The 17,571-nt window shown below is 38.1% G+C and overlaps 1 protein-coding gene across 8 annotated transcripts in view; it reads left to right on the top strand.

Annotated features, from left to right (window-relative positions):
• The first annotated feature begins 1,188 nt into the window (after window positions 1–1,188).
• The window catches only part of ehbp1l1a (EH domain binding protein 1-like 1a), a 49,808-nt gene continuing 33,425 nt past the window's right edge, over window positions 1,189–17,571 (top strand). For 6 of the 8 annotated variants that reach the window (XM_051429580.1, XM_051429577.1, XM_051429575.1 and 3 more), the window contains exons 1-8: window positions 1,189–1,478; window positions 11,970–12,027; window positions 12,266–12,361; window positions 13,493–13,546; window positions 13,886–14,064; window positions 14,211–14,350; window positions 15,277–15,336; window positions 15,614–15,847. In XM_051429580.1, coding sequence (XP_051285540.1) covers window positions 1,375–1,478; window positions 11,970–12,027; window positions 12,266–12,361; window positions 13,493–13,546; window positions 13,886–14,064; window positions 14,211–14,350; window positions 15,277–15,336; window positions 15,614–15,847 — 925 coding nt within the window. In that variant the 5' untranslated portion in view covers window positions 1,189–1,374. The remainder of the gene's footprint in view (window positions 1,479–11,969; window positions 12,028–12,265; window positions 12,362–13,492; window positions 13,547–13,885; window positions 14,065–14,210; window positions 14,351–15,276; window positions 15,337–15,613; window positions 15,848–17,571) is intronic. The other 2 variants (XM_051429572.1, XM_051429573.1) reach the window with 2 other exon arrangements.

The following is a 17,571-nucleotide window of genomic DNA, read 5'->3' as shown; positions in this document are numbered from 1 at the left end:
TACCTCAGTGGCAGCCAATGGGGATCCAAGAATAAAAAATATCTGTTACAGAATTACAGTCATTTTGTATTTTACACTTTGGTGGCCGTAGTTTAAGCATCACATATGGTCAACATCCCATTCTTCTAATTATGAGCTATCATGCAGAACATGAAGTCACTGTAGGTGGGACTTCACTATCTCTGCTGTGTCAAGGCAGCCACAATAAACTAGTGAAACAGGAAGCATTGACCCTCAAGTGTAAAAAATGTCAAATTTGAAATTTTAGTATTTAAGTTATTAAATTAAGTTTTAAATGAACACAACATTGAGAGAACATTGAGATCCTTGTTTGCATTTTTCTGGAGGATTTACAAAATAAAAAATAAAACTAACTGATAAAATAATACAGATTATACATATGCAGATTCCAGTATTATTAAAATTCAAGTTAAATAAAAGTTAAGAACAGTCATGTACAAATTTAAATTCCACTACTTTTAGACCAACCTTTAGTATTTAGTGTGAGATGAGGACTGATATTTCACAACTCAACATCGAAACTGGACATTGTGTTAGATTTGTTTAATATGCCATCTCAATGATAAAGAAAATTGCTTTTATTATGCTTTACATAATGTTGTAAACAATGTTCTTTTCCTTTTGGTTTGGTATATTTGTTAACAGATGATGGTGCATGTACACATTTTGGACATACACAATTTGATCTTGAGCCTCCCACCCTTTACTTTTAGTTATTGTATGTAACTGTATTCTATTTTAGGCCCGATGGAAATGCCATTATCAGCACTAGAATGAGTCAGAGGAACCTGATTCTTTTCACAGATTTCTCATGTACTACTGTCAGAACACAGTGGGAATTTCAGCGATAATGAGAAAAAAGTTACTTTTATAAAAGTTACCTATGGCAGCTTTAATTGTTTTTAATTTATCTATAAAATTATTTTAACTGCAAATTCTTATTTATTTATTTGACATTTTAAATTTATCAAATGTATCTTCCCTAATCATAAAGTTATAAAGGCTTTTTATTAGTTAACTGTTGCATTGCCTGTTATCATATGTCTGTGTGTCTCACAACCTGCTCTCAACATGGACTTTATTTTGAAAGTAAAACTCTTCCGAGTTCCGGTTCATCTTGTACAGCTTGACGCTGGCTCTTAGTTGAGGCGTGTGTTTGTTTTGTAGCCTGTCTGCTGAGTGGATGCCGGTGAGGAGCGGGTCGGTCGCACACACCGCGGAGAGGAGCTGTCAACAACACAGGTGGTTTCTCTGTCTGCTTCCCCTGGTGAAGTTCCAGCGGAGGGACACGGTAGCGGGGTTAATACCTTCGTATTAATGCCGGTTTGTCTTTGAGAGAATTATCTGACAACCATGACTTCGGTATGGAAGCGGCTCCAGCGGGTCGGAAAGAAAGCGTCTAAGTTCCAGTTTGCGGCGTCCTTTCAAGAACTGATGATAGAATGCACAAAAAAATGGTAAGCAACTTTTTGAACACTTCTAGCCAGCTAATGCAGTGGATGGGTGTTGCGTTGTATTTGGCAAAGTCATGCTAATGTGTTCTCTCCTAGTGTGAAAGGCACTGACAGCACTGTCGCGGTTGGGAAAAGAATGTGATGCCAAACTCCATTCAGAAATATTAACATTTTTCTTTGAGGCAAAGCCATGTACGCCACAGAGAAAAATGGCCTTTAAGGGGTCATTCGGACCCTGTTGCTTACGGCAACTAATATTTTGGTAAATAAAACTGATTATAACGTGTTATAACATCTTTATTATTACTGTACGACACACACAGAAGGGCGGAAGTAAACACTGTAAAAGTTGATGCTTCTGATAAAGAATGCTGGTTCCATTTCAGCCAATTTTCTCTAGCTTTAACGATCTGTCTTGGTTGTCGACTATTCGACGTACGCGCCATGGGTCTGAATGAAAATGAATCTGTGAATTGTGTGGTTAGAATGATTATATTATGCTAATAAGCCGACCAAATGAGTTTTTCTTACATCGAAATAAGTGACGCTCCCTCAGAGGGTTCGTCCCATTACTTCCGCGTCTGCCTCTTTTACTTGGAGCACTGTATGTAGCTGTTACCTTGTGCTGTAGCATCCTCTCGACTATGGCAGTCTGGATTCATGCTGAACTAATAACCAGGTTGTAGGAAAGAGTGATGATGTCTGACAGAGCAGTGACTATCAGGTAGAGAAAGGATGTGGTCATCTCCACCACCATCAGCACCAGCAGGGCTGCAGCCAGGATTTTACTACAATGAGGTCATAAACCCTTCAGTGCCACCCCACCCACCAATGCAATTTCTGACTAGTCACCATGGCCGGATGTTAGGGGGCCCAGGACACAACTTTTTTGTGCCAGTATTCTTCCACCTGGTGCTGCTGCGAGCAGTGTTGGGAGTAATGTGTTATTTTGGCAGTAAATAGTAACCACTAATGTAACAAATTCCATTTTCAAATTAAATAACACAAATACAATCACTCCAATGAGCTTCTTACTCGTTACTATTGTCTTACCTGAAAATACTTGACATCATGGAAGACAGCAGACAAACGCAGTGCATCTGAGCATACCTCCTTGATTTACCCCTGGATGTGTAAAGAGATCTGGATACAGCGTTGATGGTGGCGCTCCGTTCATTCCTATGAAAGCTGCTCACTCAGCCACTTCCTGCTGTTAAGAAATGACCTGGATGAATACATCCTGACACCAGAGAATTCCCCTGCTGGAGCTGGATAATTTCCGGTTTAGCCCTCCGTTAACTTGAATAGCGATACATATTTTAATCTCGCAAATCTTGTAGGCTTTAAAACGTTATTGGAGTGAATGGATACAATTCTGAATCTGTCATTTTGTGGGGGTTGAGATGCTAGAAAATATATATGCAGCGTTTTACAGCTGCTTCTTTCACAATGTAACCTAAAAAAAAGGTTTTTTGGGTCAGTGTACATCTCGTGACGGAGGCTATTCAGCCCGGCCCCAGCTCCGGCCAAAGCCAACCACAAAACCTATGGGTGACGTCACTACGTCCATTTTTATTTATTCAGTCTGTGAGAAAATAACTAGCTATCTAATCTATATCACTCGTTAGTTGGCTAGTTAGCATTTAGCTAACATTTGTTCATTTAAGATGCAACTTCTAAATGGACGAGCCTAGCACATAGCATATCCAAGTACAGGAAAGGAAATATATGACTGAGGTTCTGACCGAGGCTTGCTCAACAGTCATTGGAGGACAGAGGAAAAAGGGGTGGGACTTAGGAAGTTTCAGTTTTGTCAAGCAGAGAGCCGCACTAGCTGTTCTGGGGTGGGGATTATATCAATGATAAATGGTCTGCCAGAATAGTTGTGCATGCACTTTAAGTCAACAAGAAAAAGCCATTCAGTGCCAGCTTTTAGTATTAGACTGTTTTTGATACTACAGACCAATACCTAGCCCTGGTCTAAAGAATGTGTTCCATACAAGTGTTTGGTCATGATTAGTCTGGGTTTTCAGTCAGAACATTAAATATGTGTCACTTTGTCATTTTCAGCATGCTCTCAGTCAGATTAAAGGTCAGGACAGTGACAGAAAACTCAAAAGTATAGGTGAGGGAGTAGATCACAATAATCATTGTTAGTGTTTGAGCTGTTGGTCGGAGTGCTGCGGTCTTGGCACTGCAGGAGTTCCTTTAATTCCATTATCATTACTCACAGTGCAGTCAGCATGTGCTTCCAATCCTCCAGCCCTGGCTTGTATAGTGGCCTACCTTCCTGTCACTGTTCTGTTCTTATGAACCAGTATCAACATGTTCTTCTGTCCCCGCTGGATCCACAGGGTGTTTATCCACACTGTGTGAGACTGTTACTGTCAGGGCAGTGAAAGCAGAATGTAAATGTAAGATAGAACTATGTTATATGATGTGGAAGTTGTGTATCTTTTTAATGGGGTCTGGTGGGACGTTTGAGGTGAGAGTCTCGAGGGAAATGTTAGCAATGAGAAAAATGTAAATATTCATGGAGAGTTTAAAAATGCTAGTTAAGTAGTGACGGTTGTTAAATGATAAATAACAAATATATAATAGTACATCATTTTAAGTCAAAATTTGTCATAGACATAATTTGATGGATTTAATAATATACTGATCAGCCATAACATTCTGACCACCTGGGCACCCTGGTTCACCCGTCACCTGACATGTTATGGCTGATCAGTGATAACCTTGACTTAAAATACTAAGCAACAGTTTCGACTTAACACTATATGATAATTGTTTCTTAAAAAGTAAACATTTTGACTTAGTATCTCATGATTTTGACTATAAAGGACAACATCTTGACTCAGGTTCTGACAATACTGACTCTGTATCTGTATACAGTATCTGTATCTCTGTATAAAAAAAACAATCTCTGGGAACATGATTTTTACTTACTTTACAAACAAAATTTGGACTCAGTATGTAATAATAATCTGTTGAATTTACCGTCTCATAAATCTTACTCAGAAAATTAAAAACATTTAAATTAGAGCCTGATCAATAAATTGTCCAGGTCGACATATCATCCGATTATTATCAGATAAATCGGCTATAATCAGGTACAGAAAGGCCATAGATATGTCTTGAAACAGTGTCACAATTGTAGGGTGTGTTCACCAGAGAGAAGTGACAAGTTTATTTTTCAACTGTAAAATGTACTGGCCATCACATTTCTTGGTTGCAGTTGCACCATAAAAAATTATTGAAACCAGACATCACATTTTTTAAACCTTCAATTATCCATATCAATATCAGCCTCAAAAATCAACCAGTCAGGCTGTATTTACCTCCACATAATATTTAATCATTTTGATTTAGTAAGTCTACATTTTGGTTTATTGTCTTCTAATTATTACTTAGTTTCTTAGTGTCAGAACTTTGATTTAGGCAATGAAAGTTTTACAGGGTGTACATGGGGTCTTAAAAAGTCCTAAAAACCAATGAATTACCCGCTTGAATTTTAGGCCTTATAATGTCTTAAATATGAATTTGACAGCTCTTAATGGATTCATGAAGTTAATGCTACTTGCATAAAGTAGCGTTAAGCTCCAGCACCTCAGTAAAATCTGACATCGGATGAGTGGTGTTTTTTTTTCTTCTATTTTAAATGTGTTTTGGGAAAAATTTGTATTGCTGTAATAACTACAAAAGGAAACCGACCCAAAGGCAGTTTTTCTTCAAATCCTACATACTTTTCTTTGACAGTATGGTTCTAAAATGGGTCTTAAATTGCATTCATTATGGTCTGAAAACAGTCCTAAATTCAACCTGTTGATCCTGCAGAAACACTGCTTTAGTATTATAATTGTAATCAGTCCTAACCTTTCATGAATTCTTGTCTTTCTTGGCAGAAATGGGCTTCCATAGTTTTGCAATGATTGAATTGAATAGAAATGACACCAGAGATCTCTCAGGGCTTAAAGCCAGGTCCAGCCCTTGAAGACCATCTGGCTGTATGTGACTGCTGAAATTGTAAATGTTTGGATTTGAGTGTTTACAGCCTTGGTTTCAAACCCAGAGCACTTCATTTCACCTTCATTTCTTCAACAGTGTTAACTGGAGCAGCTCCTGGCGAGACTGCGCCTATACATGTTCACACTTTATACAACATCACGTGACACTCTGAAAGCACTGAACACACAGCTCCAGCCTAGTGTTGCACGGTGCACCGATACTTCAAAAGTATCGCGATTCTCGGAAATTAAAAACGTCACGATTCCTAAATGTATTAGTATCGATACTTTTAAGAATGACCGCGTTCATGTTGGGGGTGCAACGCATGCTTCCAGTGCCTCCCTATAGACGTCTGTGTTTTTTCTCCTCACGCACGCAGCAAAGAAGCTGCAGCTGTCATGTGACAAACACTATAATGAGATGGCTGCATGTGCGAGCACAAGTGATACTGTGGCCGCCGGTCCACGACTGGTAGAAAAAGATGACGCGAGGAGTGTAATATGGAAGTACTTTGCCTACCTTGCTGACAGTGAGGGCAAAGCTACCGATAAGTCGAGACCTGTTTGTCGTCAGTGCTACAAACAAATGCAAACAAAGGGAGCCAACACCTCCAACCTGGAGAAACACTTGGCCGACAAGCACGCCGAGTAGTAGGAGGAGTTTAAAGACCGACAGGTTAGTATGTGAAAGATAACACGACCACGTTCATGCCCTTAAATAAGTCAAATGAGAAGGTTATGGTTTATTTTGTGAGAAGACACTATTTTGCACCACCGTAGTTTGACGAGGCTATCTAGAGAAATAGTAGGCTAACTATGGGCATTATCCTCATGGCTAACCAATAGCCTGCCTACGGCTAATTCAACATCTCTGAAAACGCAACTTTCACAGATAACGTTAATAATTTGCATCTGCTAAAATAAAGCATACAAACATCAGCTAAAATGATCTATAGGCTATATGATTATAATCAGAGTATGTGCATGTTTGTCAGTGATTTACGTATATTGGGTTATTACAGCATTTAAAGAGCACAGATCTACGCAAAGGAGGTGTATTTGTGAAACGCCTTGTAAGAAATGATGGACTCAAATATAAAGTTAACCATCAAAGAAATCAGACGTTGAAGTACAGGAAACATTAGCCTATATTAATCCATATATCACAGCTTAAATAACATTAGGTTAACTCATTATCCTCCTATTATTAATTATGGTAATGTTATGGTTAAGTAAATGTTAGCAGTTATCACTATAACCACTGCATATAGAGATGCTAAGTTAGTCACAAGTTATTGTTACTATCACACATAAACTATTTAGGTCCTCTGTTATGACAAATTTATCCCCATCATATTTTAAATATTTCCATTTTCTTCTGCTACAGAAGTCTGGAGCCACGGGCTCCGAAAGAACAACTCCTCAAAGGCAGCAGCCAACCCAGCAGCCAACCCTCCAAGCTATGTTTGAGCAGCATAACAAGTACCCCAGGCATTATTATATTTAATCTTTTGAATGTTTACATTGTTTAATAAAATCACTGTTCATGTTTTTATTCAAAGTTCAGAATCAAGATAAAGTTATGTTTTCTCTTATGTTTCTTATGATAACTGAGATAATGCTGCTAAATGTATTATTTTTTTACCTTGAATGTCATTGCTCTAATTTATTTTTTATATTTTGATATTTCATATTTTGTTCAAATGTTTAATATATCTGCTGTTCATATGTTCATTCATTAGTGTGCTATTTCATTAAAATGTTGTCCTGGTTTTAAAATAAAGCACAGCAATGATATTTGAGAGTGTTTCTTCTTTTCAGGAAAAGTATTGAAAAAGATTTGAAATAGCAATTCTTGACTTGGTATCGGTATCAAAACAATAATTTTGGTATCCTGACAACACTACTCCAGCCTGAATGCAGATATATCAGTGTGCCATTGCATTGGAGTGTGTGTAAATGGTTTATATGCATTATATTGTGTGACAATAATGATTCTCATCAATTTCAGTGGAAAAGCCTGTAAAACAACATTTAGACCACTCAAACAATATGATAGATATGATAAAATATGTTCTCTTGAAGGATTAGTTCAACAATTTGGGAAATACATGGAGGAAAGGTTTTGGTTTTGGTCTCTGTTAGAGCTACAACTATACATCGATTATTGGATAAGTTGACTTTTAAATGAGTCACCAACTATTTTCATAATCATTTTGAGCCATTATTTAGGAAACAATTCTCTAATATCAGCTTCTGAAATGTGAGTATTTTCTTCTTTCTTTAGTCAGTCAGTCAAATCATGACAGTAAACTGAATGTCTTTGGGTTACTTTGGAAAACACTGATCAACATTTTTCACAATATTCTGACATTTTATAGACCAAACAACTAGTTGATTAATCAAGAAAATGATCGACAGATTATTGGATAATGAAAATAATGGTTAGTTGCAGCCCCACAGGCACAATGGTACCAAACCTGGCAATGTCATTGTGACGTTAAGACACCAGGAAGCTTCATACAGTACACATACATATAGTTTCAGCACATAACTCCCTCTAAAAAGCCCAAATTGTAATTTTTACTTAGGTAAAAAAAGAGTTTGTGAGAAATGAATGTGACCGGAGTGCATGTATCACCTTGCATTGCTTCAAAGGTTGAGTCAGGTTCAGCCAGAGCCTTCTGCATGAGTACCAGCCCTGTCAGTGCAGTGGGGTCTCATTGAAATGAATGAGGCAGCAGTGTACTTTTGTCTTTAATTAAATTGGCCCAGCTGCAATAAATCCAGTAGTGAGGAAGAGATGTCAGCTAATCAGTCTGTACACACCCACACAGTACTAGAAGGCAGGCATATCATGCAAAATAATTGAAAACACCTACATGGGTGTGTGGGGGCTTTAAAGTTTAGCAAGAAGTAGGACTCATGTGGATGTCACAGACAGTATGTTTGTGTTTCATACAGTCTGTGACAAGAATGTGTAAAATGTAGATCAGCTAGCTGGGCTGTGTCACTGAACCGATTAGCAAACTCCACCTACAGTGAAAAACACAGTCTGAGACAGAAGTTACAATCAACAACGTCCCTCACAGAGCTCAAACACTGCTGCACGGTCCATGTTTGATGTGTGTTCTCTGCTCTTGAGAAGTAAACCACCGTCGAGCTAAAAACACTGTAGTACATTGGTAGGTCAGCCAGCACCACAGGATCATGTCTGTGACAAATGGTGCAGCAGGTGTAGGATTGCTATTAAGCCGCTGTGAAGTTCAGCATGTTAGACGTTGTCTATTTCTGTTCTCCTGCTTTCACTCTGACTGTCACAACCATTCTAACCAATGCACACGCTGCTTCTAAAAGTCACACATTATAAAGAGGCCCAGACTCTGTCCCCACTGCAGTTTGACCAGTAACTGCGTCACTAAAATGACAGCACTAATGTGTATATAATATACCTACATACATACACCAATAAACTTTTATTAGACCCATCTCAAACAGTGTGACATTTAGTGAACCTTTATGATTTCTGTCATTGAACACTGTATAGAAAAAATCTGGGGAAGTACTGGAAGTCTCTATTACTGCGATGGTGTCTCCCTACGGTATGCACACGTTTGAATGCAAGCTGTCCTTAGAAGTGTACAATGTAAAACTAACAGCATATCTTACTAAAAGAAGTACGTTAAGATAACTTCATAATTAAAGCTAACTCAAAAATGAATTGTTGAAGTAATAACTCAATCGTTTTAGTAAATTTGTGCTGTATAAGTATTGGTGATATAATTCAAGTTTGTTTTATTGACTAAGTGTCTGTAAGTTGACTGAAATTAACTATAATGCCTAGGATTTCTCCTTTTTTCAAGTTTTTATCAGTTAATAAATTATCATATGAACAAGTATGTATTGTTTTTTAAAATGTAAAGATTAGGTAGTCACATAAAAATGTGCTACTATTGCTAACAACTTAATTACAGCAGTAACAATTCAGACCTGCTGTTATTTGTCAAACCATGTAGCCACACCAGGCTAGTAAAGGAGACCTGCTTCCTGCATTAGGAGGAGCAAGAGGAACCTGTTATTTTCCCAGATTGTCTCAGTACTACTGTCAGGATATAGTGAAAGTTTCAGCAAAGATGACAGAAAGTAATTTTTTTAAAGTTACCTACTGCAGCTTTAACATGAATATTCCATGACAACGTAGCAAGTTCCCACTACTGAGGGTGCTCTGGAAAAATTGTATTTTAAGGATTCCTACCAACCAGTCACAATATAGTGTTTTCTGTGCTCATGGCTTAAATACCTGCAGACCACATACACTAAACAAAATCAGTTTTAGTGCTTCTATTGAAGCGTTTCCTGTTTGGAATCTCCAGTGACTCCACTGCGTTGGCAGGTCAAACTTCCCCTTCGTTCAACTTGATGCAACTTGTTCAGAAATGGAGAAGTTATTATTCTAGCGTGTTTTATCACATATTTACATCATCACATTATCACTCTGATACACTGTTTACAGTCTGGGATCGCTCTGATTGATGTTTATTTATTTCCTACATAAGAAACATCACTTCCTTTGTGAGGGCAGAGTGCTGGGAAATCTCATGGAACGGAAACGTGATGTGACCATGTCTTAGTCCAGTGGTTCTCAACCTTTTTCCTTAAGGGATCCCTTTTCTCCTATTAACTAACAACCCTCTAACTAAATTACATATTTTATGGATATTTCAAATAACATTGAATACATAACAATAACAGTAGAGAATCACTGATAAACTGTACAATGAACCCAAACAGTGAACAGTTTGTGTAAAAGATAAGCTTTTGATTAATTTTGAGCAGATTATTTCCTGTGAATATTGATCAGGGATGCGTTTTCATTATATTTTTTGGAACTTATTGGAAGTCAATATCATATGAAATATTCATAAAATATGTCACTCAGTCAGTTTTTTCTGTAATAAAAGAAGGTTGGTGACCACTGCTTTAAGCTGCTTTGTTTTTCCAGCAGTGGTTTCAGCCGCATCTTAGTTATGTTTTCACAACTAGCTGCTGCCCCGAAGTCTCACCAGATAATGTGAGTCCGAGTGAGATTTCAGCCTCTGAAGTCATGTGCGGGATCTCGCAGTATTCTTCAGGGCGTTCACAGTGTTTCCACTATCACACACACATCCAGTCAGAGCTGTTTACCCTCCGGAGACTCACTCTCTATCATTCTCTTACTCACACAGTCACAAGATTTTCATTTTCTCGTGCCTGAGGTCTTCACCTCAGTGTTATGATAGCACACAGATGGGTTTGTGTCTGCTTTTTGGCTTGTTGTTGACAAGCCATCATCTCATTATGAGATTTTGTGGAATTAGATGATAATTCACTGATCGCTGTGGTGATTATGGGTTGATGCAGCCATGAAACAATAGTTAGACACACACAAGAACAAAAGATAAACAAGAACAAAAATAGGCTAAATCAATGCAACATACAGCACGTGTTGCAGATTTTCACTCAAAGGGCCATAAAGTTGCATCCAAAACTGAAGAGGGATAGAAATTCATCACTTGTGCTTCCTGGAAAGAAGTGTAGAATACACAGTTGGGGTTCAGCTATCGGATGTAGGAGGTTGACATCTTGTACCAACATTTATGGTCCCCAGAGGATGAAACCTTGTGACTTCGGGGATCCCTTGATCCCCCCCTACCTCCATCATGAGGTCCCCTCTAAGCGGCAACCTCTGTTGCTGCAAATGAAGCCAGCACAGAAGAATAACTAACGGCCACTTGAGGCTGGCTCCAGCATTGAGTTAATCTCCGTAAGGCTCCATATTAAAATGCCCACCTTTACAGCAGAAATAAACGTGTTCACAGCCTGGTACAAAAACTGTTTGGGTCTCTATAACTAATGTTTACTTTACTGGGATGATTTTTGCCCATTTTTCAATTAGGCGGGTGACAGAGCTGACCAGACTGTGCTTCACCATGGCTCGTCATGGAGACTACGTCCATTTTAAAGATATACAGTCCATGATCTGAACATCTACTGGATGGATGGCAACATTCATGTTTACTGCAGGATGAATTCTAATAACTTTGGCGATCCAATTTTATATATATGATATATATATTTTTATTGTGAGCATGTTAGCATGTTGACAATAGCATTTAGCTCAAAGCAATGCTGCAAGTGTTGCCAAAATCATTTACCATGTGCTCCCTACTTTCTGCCATTTTGAGAGTCTTAGATTTAGGGGCGGCTGTGGCTCAGGAGGTCAAGCAGGTCATCCAAGTGTCCTTGAGCAAGATACTGAATCCAAAACTGCTCCTATATGCTCCTATATAGAGATGTAGATATACCTGTGTGTGTGTGGAATTAATTGGTGTCTGTATGTTACAGTCATGCTGGTACACATTAGGTAGGGATGGAAGATGTTTTTATTACGACGCGTGTGTATATCGGAAAAACTAACATGTTTGTTTGTGCTCTGTTGTGATTGCAGGCAACCAGACAAACTGAGAGTGGTGTGGATCAGGAGGAACAGACGTCACAGCACAAAGGTAACTAAGCAAAGAAAAATGAGATGAGATTCATTCATTCAAATCAACCAGTTGTGTCTACCAGGCTCCTGGATTAGAAATGGCTTAAATGCTATGAAATACTTTCTGGATTGTGATAGTTCGAGGACGATAAACCTCGCTTTTGTCTCATATTTAAAGTGTTATCTGCAGAGGCTAAAAAACAGTCCATAGAAACTGATGAGATTGAATCCCTTGTGTGTGTTATCTTCTCTGACAGCTTCACAGCTGGCAACCGGGGATTAAAAACCCCTATAGAGGCCTGGTGGTTTGGCAGGTTCCAGAGAGTTTAGACATCACTGTCACACTCTTCAAGGTATGAAGTTAAGACTCTATGTAGTTGCTGCTAGGGTTGCAGCAGTGAGAGAACAGTTACGTTACACAGTTAATATTATCATCAGTTACATTGACCGTTAAAGGCAAAAATACTTTTTACTTTATTTTAATTTCACTAAATATTATATTAAAATATATATTTTTTAAAGACACTAATATGGTAGAATTAAAAATTGTAGATAGGCAAATATACACAGTATGATAACAATTTTCATACATTATACATGGTAGCAGTATACTGCTGCAACCCTAGCAACGGCTGATGTGAAAATGTGGGATGTGTAAATGTGTCATTTGATTATTTAAGCTGCACTAGGTAACTTTTATAAAAAAAAAACCTTTTTGTCATATTTACAAGAATTTCCTTTAAAAAACAGAAAACATGAACTGTGTATATTTGTTGAGTAATGCACAGGAAATCTATAAAAATAAGAAGGAAAAATAAAAACAGAAGGAAGAATATTATGGGGTAAAGGATGTGAAACTCATGAAACAAGAAAAGACACGCAGCTATATAGATTAAAAAAACCCAAGACTATTTTTACAAATATGTTTGCATCAATACCACGACTTGCTACAAAACTGTGATCTGTCCAGTTCTACCTCTTTCCCCACAAGGTGTTAATTTTAGTTGCCAGCTAGTTGTAGCGTTAGCAGGTTGCAGAAACATTGGGCAAAAATAAAATGTTATCATTGGCAGTTCTTATAGGAACTAGATGGGGTTTTTTGTATATTACAAGACATCTCAGTCTCTCATTTAATTTTTTTGTCATTTTGTTACACACTGTTCTTAAGTCCCCTTCTTTTTTTTTTATAGTATTAAGTATATTTTTTGGGCTTTTATTGCCTTTATTATAGTGACAGCTGAAGACAGACAGAGAGAGGGGATGAGACGCAGCAAAGGGCTGCAGGTCAGATTCTAACCCTGGGCCGCTGCAGCAAGTACTCAGCCTCGGTACATGGGTCGCCAGCTCTACCCACTGAGCTAACCGGGCGCCCCTTCTTTTTTAGAGTAGAGCAAACCAGAAAATTGTTATTTAAAGTTGCAATAGGTAATTTTCTGGACGGTCAGTGACATGGCTAAGGCAAGTTATTTTTCGTCTGTCAACAGGAACCTACTGCAGAGGAGTTTGAAGACAAGGACTGGACTTTTGTCATTGAAAATGTGAGTCTACTGTATCTGTGTAATTCTTAGTTGTGATTTAATTTCATTTACTATTAAAGTAAGTGTATCATTTAGGATCAAAATAAATAAAAAGTGGCACACAGTATATATAGTCACATCTTAAGTTAGCCAGCTAGTTAGCTAGTGTTTTGTTAACATTAACAAACTTAAGATGTGACTATATGTTGCATTTATCCCCACATACAACATATGTATAGTAACATCATAAATTAGCTAATGTTGGCTAAACTTTAACTAATGATTCATGTAATTTAGCTAGCTAGTTAACTTGTCCTGGGTTCAGTTTTGATTTTCTTGTCCTTTGGTTTTATTCATTAGGAGACAAAAGGCCGGAGGAAGGTGTTGGCATCAGCTGATATCAATATGAAGAAGTTTGCCAGTGCCACACCGGCCCAGTATGATGTAACACTGAAGCTCAAACCGCTGTCCGTAAAAGTGGTGGAAGCCACGCTGAAACTGAACTTGTCGTGTATCTTCCTCAAAGAAGGCAAGGCCACGTAAGTCATCAGCCCAACAGCATGTGAATACTAGTTACTGAAGGCTGATTAGCTGTATCACAGAATTTAAAGCAGTCATTGATACAAAGGTTGGACCAGTGTGGGTTTTTGAAGACCAATGCTGATGTTTTTCCTCCTCCCAACAGAGATGAGGACATGCAGAGTTTGGCCAGTCTAATGAGTATGAAACAGAGCGACATTGGAAATCTGGATGACTTTAACGACAGCGATGACGAAGCTGGTGAGGAGAGGAGGGCCAGCTTCGGACAAGCTACTCATGTTTCTGGTAAGACTCGGCGGGGGGGGGCGTTATCACACATTTAGTGGGCAAAGTAGACAGCTGGTCTGGGGTCCCTCATCAAAGATCACTGTGTTGCATTTGTAGTTTGATTAATTGCATATTTGTTTGGTAATACTTGATCTATCTATAAGAAAATGCACTGTAGGCGGTCATTAAGGAGAGCAGCGTTGCAGGTGGAGTTCAGTAAAGAAAGGATCAGATTTGTAGCCTGGCTAAAATGACATTTTTTCTGTTGTACACCTCCAGCTTTTAAAAAAAACTTTTTTTATCTGATAACCTATGTATATGGATATTTAGTGTTGTTGTTGATTGATTCAAATCTTTTGTGCAGAGTATTGTAATTCTACATATTGTGTTATAAATTTTCATAGTAACCTCCCTCTACTGGTTGAATTACAATTGAATTTCGCTATAAAACCATAATTTAGGGGTTCCACACCTACTTTAAATACGATTTTTTCCTGTATTTTAATGCATACATTTTATGTGATGTAAGGTAGGCTCAGTGAATATTTATATCAGTTACATGATATCCTACCTTGTCAAATGGCCAGATTTTCAATATACTGAAAACTGTAGTACAAGTTAATATTGTAATGTCATGTTTGTGTTGTGATTCTTCTTAAAATGATGTCCATGCTAATTTTAACATAACACATAGCTATTAGCATACCAACACCAGCTCTACCCTGCACATGCTTCCAAACAAATCTATACCAAATAAAGTGTAGCATTTAGCGATTTGCAGCTTACAGACTACAAGGTAAATTTTTTGTTCCTTCTCGCATTTTTTATTTATCTTTGAACTGTTTTTCTCAAACTGCTGCTTCCTATTTTTGTTTCCTGTTCAAAAGTCAGTTCTCTTTTCTCTTAACCTTTCTGTCTGCTGTGACTTTTCCTTTCTATAACAGCTTCTGCCACCAGAGTACATGACCTGGCTTGGAGGCCTGTAATTGAATCAGGCCCCACAGGTAACTTTCTGTTCTCTTCCACCTTCCCTTTCTAAAATCTACTCTTTCATCCTGTTCCCCTTTTTACTTCCAATCCGCTGGTCTCACTCATTAGTGATTCCTGAAATGCTACAAAAACTAATTTCCACGTTCATCTGTACATATGTATTCTGTATTTTACTACTTCTATCTCCCCCTCTATTTATTCTTCTGTTCTCTCAATCTTTCATTAAATCCCTCCCCGTCTTTTCTCCTCACCCTGTCCATCCATTCGTCTCATTTCTTATCTCTCAACCAGTAACCTCAGAGATGGATTGGAAAGCTTCCTCTGGCATTTCTTCCACCATCTCGGTCCCATCTCGTCCTCCTCTGCCTGAACCCCCAGACCCCTCCGTTCCATCCTTTTTACGCACGCGACCACCAAGTGCTACCCAGCAGGCTCGGCCCTCCCCCTATGCCTACTCATTGCCAGCCTTTACGCGTGCTCACCCTCCTGCACTTCCCAAAATCTTCCAGCCCAGTGCCGGATCAGGTATATGTCAACAGATATTCCTCACCCTGTGTGGTCTCTTTAGGGTCACATTATTTTGGTAGATTTGTCAATTTTAGTAAAGACTTAAATTCATACCACTCTGTATGGTTGCCAGGAATTTTACATGCATTTGATAATGATTCCAAGCATCCTGTTGCACCAGTTATATGTTAAAGTGTCCTGGAAAACCTGGGCATTTAGAGACTAGTTTTGCAGTCATGGAAATGTATCAAATATCCTGGAAGTGTTGTTGTGAAAAGTTTTTATATTATTTTAGTGTGTGCTGTGGCCACATCAATATTTCTGTTAGAGGAAAGCTTCAGTCAATAGACCTTTTTCATGGCAGCCATTTTGACATTAAATAGTAGGGTAAACGCAGGTGTTACCAATGATAATCATTAAGGTTATGTTGCTCTAAACAGAGTATGGAAATGGAAAGGCACTGCTACACTTAATGGAACAGAGCCTTTATTAGTTTTAATGGTCATTAGTATCAACGGTAACAGCAGTGGTAAAAAAACTGAGGTCTGGTCGAATAGTCTTTTTCGCTTCTAACTGAGCGAGAGGATCTGGAAGAATTTGAGTGGCAGCTGTTATAAGAGCTGTTCAAATTCTCTAAATGCTGAGGAAAGGAGCTTCATTGCTATAAACGATCAAAACGACCAACAACGGAAGCTCATAACCTTCTCAGTTACCATCCCGTTTTTATCCATTGCCATAACTTGTTAATATACTTCTATGTTTTGTACTTAAGCAAAGGCCGACTGTGAGCACAACTGTTGTAAAATCTACTTGTTATGAAATTGCGGTCCTGTGTATAGTACTTTGTAACGTGTATAAACATTATTATATTAAAATGACCAAAGTGAAGTTAGTAGCGTTAGCATTGGTTATTCCTCATTTTGGGCTTTGTTTTATCGCAGCCTTTAGGAATATCATTGAAGTATTTGAATTGTTCAGTCACACATGAAATTTTCACAATTAGTTTTATTGCCAAGTAGGTTTTCACATTAAGGAATTTGCCTTGGTATATTGGTGCATAACAATAAACACAGGACAAGGAAAACAAGTACTGAACGTCAAGAAGCATAAATAGACAAATGGGAAATTAACAATAATGTATGAAGATTATTATATTTGTATTATGATTATTATATTATTATTATTACTACAATAATAGACAATATGTACAATATGGCTGTTTTTTTCTTAAATATAAGATGAACTGTTTGTGCAGGAATGTGTAAAAAAATCACAATATTAAGTATAAAAACATTTGCAATGTTTTGCAAGATTATGATATGTTCAGCAGATTTGTATGACTGTAGTCTGTATTCCTTTTTTATTTCAATTCCAACCTTGGCAATGAAGTCATATTTTTCACCGGTTGTCTGCGTGTATACAGCCTACATGAAACAACACAGTTAGAATGCAGAAGTATCCAAAATGCGCTTTTTGTAGTCCATCTTTGCATAATTACGTAGCGTAATTTTGACAATTCAATCCCTGGGTTCCTCTGGCTCCTCCTAGTGCTCCTAATGGTATTTGCAAGAATCCACCGGTCCTGAACGAAAACAACCAATCAGAGCTGAGAAAGATACTTGATTTCTAAATCTCATTCCAGGGCCATCAAATATATATGCTGGGAATGAGACAACAATCAACTATCTTCAAGCCACCAACCCCAAGCATCTTGCCATTAGCAGCACTAGGAGGAGCCAGAG

The sequence above is a fragment of the Dicentrarchus labrax genome, unplaced genomic scaffold, assembly GCF_905237075.1.
Source record: "Dicentrarchus labrax unplaced genomic scaffold, dlabrax2021, whole genome shotgun sequence".
NCBI classification, from domain to species: Eukaryota; Metazoa; Chordata; class Actinopteri; family Moronidae; genus Dicentrarchus; species Dicentrarchus labrax.
The sequence above is the reverse complement of the archived record's forward strand: the minus strand, read 5'-3'. Positions and strand labels throughout refer to the sequence as shown.